We start from the raw sequence: 8,957 nt of genomic DNA, 5'->3' as shown, positions 1-8,957 counted from the left end.
TGCTATGGCTGAGAAAGGACATGCAAGATCAGTTCAATTCACAATAGCCAAACAAAATGGACTAAATTTAAATAAAGAGGTCAAATATCTCTACAATGATAATTATAAGACATTTTTAAAATAAATAGGAGAACATAAAAATGAAATATCTGTCATGTTCATTGATCAGAAGAATTAATAGAATCAAAATGTCCATACTACTGAAAGCAATTTATTTACGTGTTCAATATGATCCCAATCAAAATAGTAATGACATTCTTCTGAAAAAATGATAGAAAAAATGATGCTAAAATTCATATGGAAGCCCAAGAGATCCTGAATAGCTAGAGCAAACCTAAAGAATAAAACAAAGCCAGAGGCATCGCAATATCAGATTTCATGATAACTACAGGTCAGTTATTATCAAAAAAGCCTAATACTGGCACAAAAATAGACATGCAGACCAATGGACTGGAGTAGAAATTCCAGAAGTTAATACACTCATGTACAACCAACTGATCTTTGACAAAGGAGCCAAAATCAATGCCTGAAAAAAAAAAAAAGGTACTCTTCTGTTGGGGACCACGCAGCATGTGACCTCTTAGTTGAGACAGGGCTAGACAGGCCAGACCAGATAGTACTGATAACGCAACCTTGTGTGACCTCCTGCCTTAAGGCCTTGTAACCTTTCCCCTACTTGCACTAGCATTGCAGCTACAAGATAAGCACCCCCCCTCCTTCCGCCGCCCAATACCCTGCCTCTATGATATATAAGTGTGTGGTTGAAAAATAGTCGCAGCTTGATTGGCACCTGTCTTGCTGCCATCTTTGTGTCTCCTGTCCCTTTCATTTCTCCTTCTAGGTGCTTGGCCCCAGTTGCTGTCCCATGGGACGGGACAACTGGCGCCCAACGTGGGGCTCGAGTGCGGCCCTTGGGGTTCGAGTGCCTGTAAGATTGGAGGAACGCCACCTTCCAGGAGGAAAAGTTGGATTCAAGTGATTGTGCGACCGGCTCAGAACTGCCCACCCGAGATCATTAGCATCGGTCGACGCTGCAGAGTGAAGACGGTGCAAGGTAAGTGACCGCTATGGGACAGGCATCATCGTCACAGGAAATGTTCATTTCGGGTCTCAGGGAGGCCCTCAAGACATGAGGAGTTCGGGTTAAAAATAAGGATCTAAAGGCATTTTTTGAGTATGTAGAAAGATTGTGTCCCTGGTTCCCCAAGGAAGGAACAATTGACGAGATCAAGTGGGAAAGAGTTGGAAGTTGTTTAAAGGATTTTCATGAGACCTTTGGCCCTGCAAAAGTGCCTATTACGATTTTTTCATATTGAAACCTGATTAATGACATTCTAAAAACCTGTCACCTAAATAAGACTATTGATGCCCTAGTAAGGGATGGTGAGGAGACGTTACAGCAATCCTCCCGAATTGCATCTAAATGCCCATCTGTCATTCTAGATATACCCTCCACTGATGATGACCCCAACAATAAAATTAAAGAGCCCACTTTAGCCCCTACCAAGGAAGCGAGCCGACTATATCCTGCCATCCGAGACAAATTAGATTCAGATGAGGAAGCTGCCCCAGGGGAAGAGGTCGTGCACTATCATAATTCCAATTGGCCCCAAAATGTTAAAAATCCCCCGCCATACAATACTCACCCACACCTTCCCATTTGTGCCCCCGCTCTCTATGACTTTAACCCTCCTGTGCCTGACTTGTCGGCCTTGCAACAGTCACTTCAACACAGACGAGAGCACATCCAGCTCCTTAAGGAAATAAAATCCCTTGACGAGGAGCTCCACCACCTTGCCTTAGAGCAGCCCCTTCCAAAACCTAAACAAGGTAAAGTCAGGTCCAAAACCCAACCCCTTCTAGCTTTACCTGTAACCAGGAGGCAAGCCGGAGGTCATTCTGAGCCTGCCGCTGATGGGGAAAATGAGGCTGAGGAGAATTCGCCCCACCACTCTTAGGAAGATATTGAGGAACCTGGGTCAGAGGAGGAAGATCAGGTCCCCAATCAAGGACCTGGTAATGGACAGTTGCCACCCTATAAAAAACTTAGTCTCAGATTTATTGAAAAACTTAAAACTGCTTGCACCCAGTATGGTCCCACTGCCCCGTATACTCAGGCCTTATTGGAAAGCCAGAGTGCCCGGTGGCTTACACCTAATGATTGGGACTTCCTCGCCAGAGCTGCTCTCAGCGGAGGTGACTATGTCCTGTGGAGGGCTGATTATGTTCAAATTTGTAAAGAAATGGCCCAAACAAAATTTTGCTAAAGCTTCATCTAAAAATTGGACCCTCAAAAAACTTTTGGGAGATGACCCGTATAATTCCAACAATTCACAAGCCCAGTTCCCTGATGGACTTCTGGCGCAAATTAAAACTGCCAGACTAGGGGCTTGGAGAAAGCTTCCTCAAAGGGCAGCAGTCACTACCTCTTTGGCTAAGATTCAGCAGGGGCCCGACGAGCCTTATAGTGATTTTTTCTCGCGCCTTAATGTTGCAGCTGAGAGACTAGTTGGCCCAGGAGAAAATGGAAGTGCATTTGTTATGCACCTCGCCTTTGAAAATGCCAACCCAGCTTGTAAAGATATTCTTCGGCCTCATAAACATAAGGGTGATCTTTCAGACTATGTGAGGCTCTGCGCTGGTGTGGGATCGGCCCATGCCATGGGCTTGGCATTTGGGGCTGCACTCAAACTGACCCAAAATCCCTCCAAGGGGACCTCCACTTGCTACGCCTGTAAACAGCCAGGACATTTTGCCCGTGAATGTCCAACTGCCTTATCAAACAGGCCCATGGCCCAAGGCCCGGATCCATCTCCCCCAGACAGGCTGATCCCCTCCACCCCATGCCCCCGATGTCATAGGGGTTATCACTGGGCAAACGAATGCAGGTCAAAGACTAATTCTTCAGGCCAACACCTCCCTCCTCTCGTGCCGGGAAACTCCCAGAGGGGCCAGCCCCTGGCCCCAGTTTCTCAAAGGACAAACCCTGGGGCAGTACGGTTTGTCCCTTCCCAGCCTCAGGCTCAGCAAATACCTCAACAATTGCTTCTCTCCAACGAGCAACCCCAGGTAGTGCAGGACTGGACCTCTGTGCCACCTCCAATACAATATTAGATTCCACCCAGGGCCCAAAATTATCCCTACAGGGGTGCGGGGCCCCTTGCCTTCGGGTACCTGTGCTTTTATTCTTGGCCGAGCATCAGCCACCCTTAAAGGCATTCAAGCTTTTCCCGGTATTATTGACGGTGACTTTACCGGGGAAATAAAAATCCTAGCAACCACTATCAATGGAGTAGCTGCCGTTCCACAGGGCACCCGTCTAGCACAACTGGTTCTTCTGCCTTTAATTACTGGAAGTACATCCTCAATTTCTTCCAGGCCCCAAGGCATTACCCCTTTGGGCTCCTCAGATGCTTATTGGGTCCAGCCAATTACAAAAAATAGGCCTGTGTTAACCCTTACTATTGAAGGAAAGGATTTCAAGGGCATTTTGGATACAGGGGCAGATGCCACAGTCATATCTCAAGATCATTGGCCCGCCCATTGGCCGCTGACCGCATTGCTCACTGATTTGTGAGGTATAGGCCAGTCCAATAACCCCCAAGTCAGCTCAAGGGTATTACGCTGGAAAGATAAGGAAGGCAATCAGGGCACTGTGACTCCTTTTGTATTACCAGGCCTTCCTGTTAACCTGTGGGGACGTGACATTCTCTCCCAAATGGAAGTTATCCTGTGCAGCCCTAATGCTGTGGTCACACAACAAATGCTGCGCATGGATTATGTGCCTGGCACAGGACTTGGAAAAATGAGACAGGGCATAACTCAACCTATTACAGCCCCCTCTAAAACAGATAGACATGGGCTCAGATATTTGGATTTTTAGTAACGGCCACTGGCCTTCCTATACCCCATGCAGACAAAATCACATGGAATACTCAAACTCCTGTTTGGGTGGATCAGTGGCCGCTTACTCAAGAAAAGCTAAATGTCGCTACAGCGCTTGTACAGGAGCAGCTCGCGACTGGACACCTAGAGCCTTCCAATTCTCCATGGAATACACCCATTTTTGTCATAAAGAAAAAATCTGGTAAATGGCACCTTTTACAGGATTTGTGTGCTGTTAATAAGGTCATGGCACCCATGGGTGCCCTCCAACCTGGCATCCCAACCCCCGTGGCCACCCCAAATGGTTATTACAAAATAATTATAGATCTCAAAGACTGCTTTTTCACTATTCCTCTACACCCTGATGATCGTCCTTATTTTGCCTTTAGCCTCCCCTGTGTTAATTTCCAGGGACCGATGCAAAGATTTCATTGGAAAGTCTTGCCCCAGGGAATGGCCAATAGCCCCACCCTTTGTCAAAAGTTTGTAGCACAGGCAGTGGACCCGGTTCGTTTACACTGGCCACACATTTATATTCTACATTATATGGATGGCATTTTACTGGCGGCTCAAAACAAGTCAGACCTACAAGATTGCTTTACAGCACTTTCTAGAGCCTTTCTTACCCTTGGTTTACAAATTGCTCCTGATAAGGTCCAGTTACAAGACCCCTTTACCTATTTAGGTTTAAAATTACAACAGGATTTGGGTTTTGTGCCCCACATCCAGTTCCGCTTGGATTGCCTCCATACCCTTAATGATTTTCAAAAACTTCTAGGAGATATTCAATGGTTCAGGCCCTATTTAAAAATATCTAATAATGTCCTTTTGCCCCTCAATGACATTCTGCAAGGAGACCCAGATCCCTCTCCCGCCCGCGAGCTCACCCCTGCTGCAGGAGACGCATTAAACCAAGTAGCACAAACCATCAGCCAACAGTTTGTTTCACAGATTTCTTATACTCTCCCCCTGCTTTTTGTAGTTTTAGCCATACCACATACGCCCACTGGAGTTTTTTGGCAAAAATCCCTCATGCCCAAAAAAAGGGTCAACCTCTTTTCTGGGTTCATCTCCCCATTTCCTCATCTAAGGTAATTACAGTATATTTGTCTCAGGTTGCTTCAATAATCATCAAGGCTCGTTTCCTTTCCCGCCAATATTTCGGAAAAGACCCCAATGTTGTAGTAGTGCCATATACCCGAGAACAGACCCAGGTCCTTCTTCAAACTTCTGATGACTGGGGAATAGCCATGGCAGGATTTATGGGAGTCATTGACAATCACCTCCCTGATGACCCCGTGTTACAGTTTGCCCAATCCTATTCCTTTATTTTCCCAAAAAATACAAAAAGTAACCCCATTCCAAAGGCTGTTATGGTGTTTACAGATGGGTCCTCCAATGGAATGGCTGCCTTCATGGCAGATAACCGTTCCCATGTTTTTAAAACATCTTATCAGTCAGCCCAGTTGATTGAGCTGTATGCCATACTTCAAGTCTTTACACAGTTTTCCAGTCAGGCTGTAAATATTTATACCGATAGTGCATATGTAACTCACTCCATTCCGTTGCTTGAGACTTCTCCTTTTCTTAAAACAACTTCCAACGCTATGCCCTTGTTTATACAAATTCAAAAGCTAATACGAGGAAGACAACAGCCCTTCTATTTGGGACATATTAGGGCACACACAAGCCTACCAGGATCACTCTCAGAAGGTAATGCCCAGGCAGATGCTGCTACAAGGCTTACCTTCCCCACAACCATGGGATCAGTGCAGAAAGCTCAAAACTCAGAAGGTAATGCCCAGACAGATGCTGCTACAAGGCTTGCCTTCCCCATAATTGTGGGATCAGTACAGGAAGCTCAAAACTTGCATAGGTTGCATCACTTAAATGCTCAATCTCTCCATTTGTTTTGTAAAATTTCACAAGAACAGGCTCGTGAAATAGTCAAAAAATGCCCCTCAGGCGTTACAAGCCAACCTGTACCGCATTTGGGAGTCAATCCACGTGGTCTTCTCCCTAATCAATTGTGGCAAATGGATGCCACACACTTCCCAAAATTTGGCAAACTGAAGTATCTCCATGTCTCTATAGACACCTATAGTGGCTTTGTCTTTGCCTCCCCCCATACAGGAGAAGCTGCTAAGGATGTTATCTCACACCTTATCACAGCTCTTTCTGTACTGGGAAAACCTGTTAAGATTAAGACAGACAATGGTCCTGCTTATGTCAGCACTAAGTTTAAACAATTTTGTGAGGCGCTCCATATTAACCACATTGCAGGAATTCCCTACAATCCACAGGGACAGGGAATCATTGAAAGAGCCCATCAAACACTAAAAACTTGGCTCATTCGGCTTGAAGCCACTTCCTTGTCTTTTGCCTCTCCCCGCGACCGATTGAATCATGTGCTCTTTGTGCTAAACTTCCTGACCTTGGATAATAATCATTCAGCTGCGGACCGTCATTGGCACCCTTCCCCTGATACGGCTCCACCTATGGTAATGTGGCGAGACCCCCTCACCAGTAGCTGGCACGGCCCAGATCCAGTACTCATTTGGGGACATGGCTCAGCCTGCATCCTGGACCAAAAACAATCGGCACCAAGATGGCTACCTGAAAGATTAATTAAACAAGTTAATTCACCAATTCCTACAAATAATGATGTTGTTCCAGAGCCTGTACTTGGACCTGAGAATGCCTTTTCTTTATACCCACAGGAATGAAAAGACCCGGCTGGATGCTACTGGGACTCATTACAGGACTCCTTATTATTGCTGGAATTGTTGGCATTGTTGCTATTTGTGTATCTTATCTTCTCTCTATTCTCTCCTCCCCTGCTACATTTCCTGAGGGCTCACTGATTAACCCCTCCAAAGGGCCCTAATACAATGGCCCTCAGCCTTGCTCTCCTGATGATGGCAATCTACACCATCCATTGGGCTCCACCAGTCTTTGCAGGGCTTGACAACCCTCAGGGCATTCAAAAACCCCTTCAACAGCATCACCCTTGTACCTGCTCAGGGGGCATAATAGTATCCTTCCCACGAACCCGTGGCTGTGCTCAAAAGCCGCATTTTACACAAGACTGCAGAGATAAAACTGCTTATCTGACCGTCCCGGGTTCCCAATGGTTCTGTGCTCCCAAACCTAAGCTAGACTCTTTTTTTTTTTTTTTTTTTTTTTTTTTTTTTTTTTTTTTACAGGCAGAGTGGACAGTGAGAGAGAGAGACAAAGAGAAAGGTCTTCCTTTTGCCGTTGGTTCACCCTCCAATGGCCGCCGCGGCCGGAATCCGGCGCCCCAACCGGGACTAGAACCCGGTGTGCCGGCGCCGCTAGGTGTAGGATTAGCCTAGTGAGCCGCGGCGCCGGCCCTAAGCTAGACTCTTACCGCACTGGGGATCAGTGCCTGTCAGAGTGCAATAAAACTATCCATTACTCCATGCACTCCTCCTGTTATACACAGCATCAAACCTGTAACAAGGGAAATCAGCGTTTATTGTTTGCTGTTATATCAGGAGATTATGAGGGAACGTTCGGAGGAGAGTTGTCGTCTTCACGCTTCAGCTCCCCCTCCTGCCCCACTAAGGGACAAGTAGCCTGCTGGTACCCTATAGCCCCTGTGGGAGTGTCTGACAGTGGAGGCCCTCAGGATACCCTTACTAAATTAAAAACACAAAAGGTACAAAAGGTACCGTATTTGAAAGCCTTTACCCTTCCCTCCAGTACCACCCCCTGGCTAAAGTTCATTCCAGAGGAAATAAAGACTTGGATGTCAATACCATCAATATCCTTACCAACACCCATAAACTGCTTAATCTCTCTGCCCCAAACCTTGCAAGAGACTGCTGGCTCTGTTTATGCCAGGGACCCCCCCTTCCTCTTGCCATTTTTCTACTTAATAATACCCTTGAGTTCAATATCTTCTTGGGCCACCCCCAGGGCTATGCAGCCCTTTCCTGTTCTTCCTGTCCCAACGGAAAATATCACTTGCCTTTATAAACCTCCCAACAACAATCCCTTTGATATCGATGTAGGCCTTCCTCCTTTCTGTACAAATAATGTAACAGTAAACTACCATCTTAATGCCCCTAATTCCACCGTTTTTGTATGTAGGGATAATTTAGCTTATACCATTTTACCAACAAATTGGACCGGTAATTGCATGCATGCTATACTTTTTCCTGATATAGAGATTGTCAATGGAGATACCCCTGTTCCTATCCCCTCCCTTGATTATATTGCAGGGAGACAAAAACGAGCTATTCAATTTATTCCTTTATTAGCCACATTGGGAATTTCCTCAGCTATGGTTACAGGATCCACAGGACTAGGAATCGCGGTCCACAAATATAGAGAATTGTCCCAACAACTTATTAATGATGTGCAGACCCTATCCACCACCATTCAGGACCTTCAAGATCAAATTGATTCCCTAGCAGAAGTGGTTCTACAAAATCGTAGAGGCTTAGACTTGCTTACTGCTGAACGGGGAGGTATTTGCTTGGCTTTACAGGAAAAATGCTGTTTTTATGCTAACAAATCCGGCATTGTTCGTGATAAAATCAAGACACTTCAAGAAGATCTGGAGCATCGTCGATGTGCCATGGCTGAAAATCCCTTTTGGATGGGATGGAATGGACTGCTTCCCTATTTGCTACCGCCTTTAGGCCCCATTGTTGGGTTGCTTGTTGTGATATCTATAGGTCCTTGTCTCCTCAATAAGCTGATGACCTTTATCAGACAACAAGTAGATAATTTAGCAGCCAGACCAATTCAAATACATTACCAAAGTCTGGCCATGGAAGATCCCATGGAAAACATTATCTCTCTCTCTCTGGCCGGTGAAGTCTGGCCAGTGAGGTCACGGTCCCTCCAACAACTGACTCTCCCCTTCGGTCTGCCGCTGCCCCAGTCGGGAGCCCAGGAAGGGCCCCAGGCCTATCAATAAAACGAGCAGTAAGCCAATGATGGGCACCTTCCCAGAACCTCACCCACCTAAGACAGGAGTCCTTGGGGACTGGCAAGGATATCCAATGACGGGTAAGAGGTGATGGAGCCCCGGGTCGATT

At 46.2% G+C, this 8,957-nt stretch overlaps 1 protein-coding gene across 1 annotated transcript; it reads left to right on the top strand.

The window, feature by feature from the left end:
• The first annotated feature begins 7,327 nt into the window (after nt 1-7,327).
• Nucleotides 7,328-8,836, top strand: LOC127485323 (syncytin-B-like). The gene has a single exon (XM_051828177.1). The coding sequence runs from the start codon at nt 7,328-7,330 to the stop codon at nt 8,834-8,836; it is 1,509 nt and encodes a 502-aa protein (XP_051684137.1).
• The last annotated feature ends 121 nt before the right edge of the window (nt 8,837-8,957 follow it).

The sequence above is a fragment of the Oryctolagus cuniculus genome, chromosome 11 (assembly GCF_964237555.1).
Source record: "Oryctolagus cuniculus chromosome 11, mOryCun1.1, whole genome shotgun sequence".
Lineage (NCBI taxonomy): Eukaryota > Metazoa > Chordata > Mammalia > Lagomorpha > Leporidae > Oryctolagus > Oryctolagus cuniculus.
Note: the sequence above shows the minus strand (reverse complement) of the source record. Positions and strands in the feature narration are given on the sequence as shown.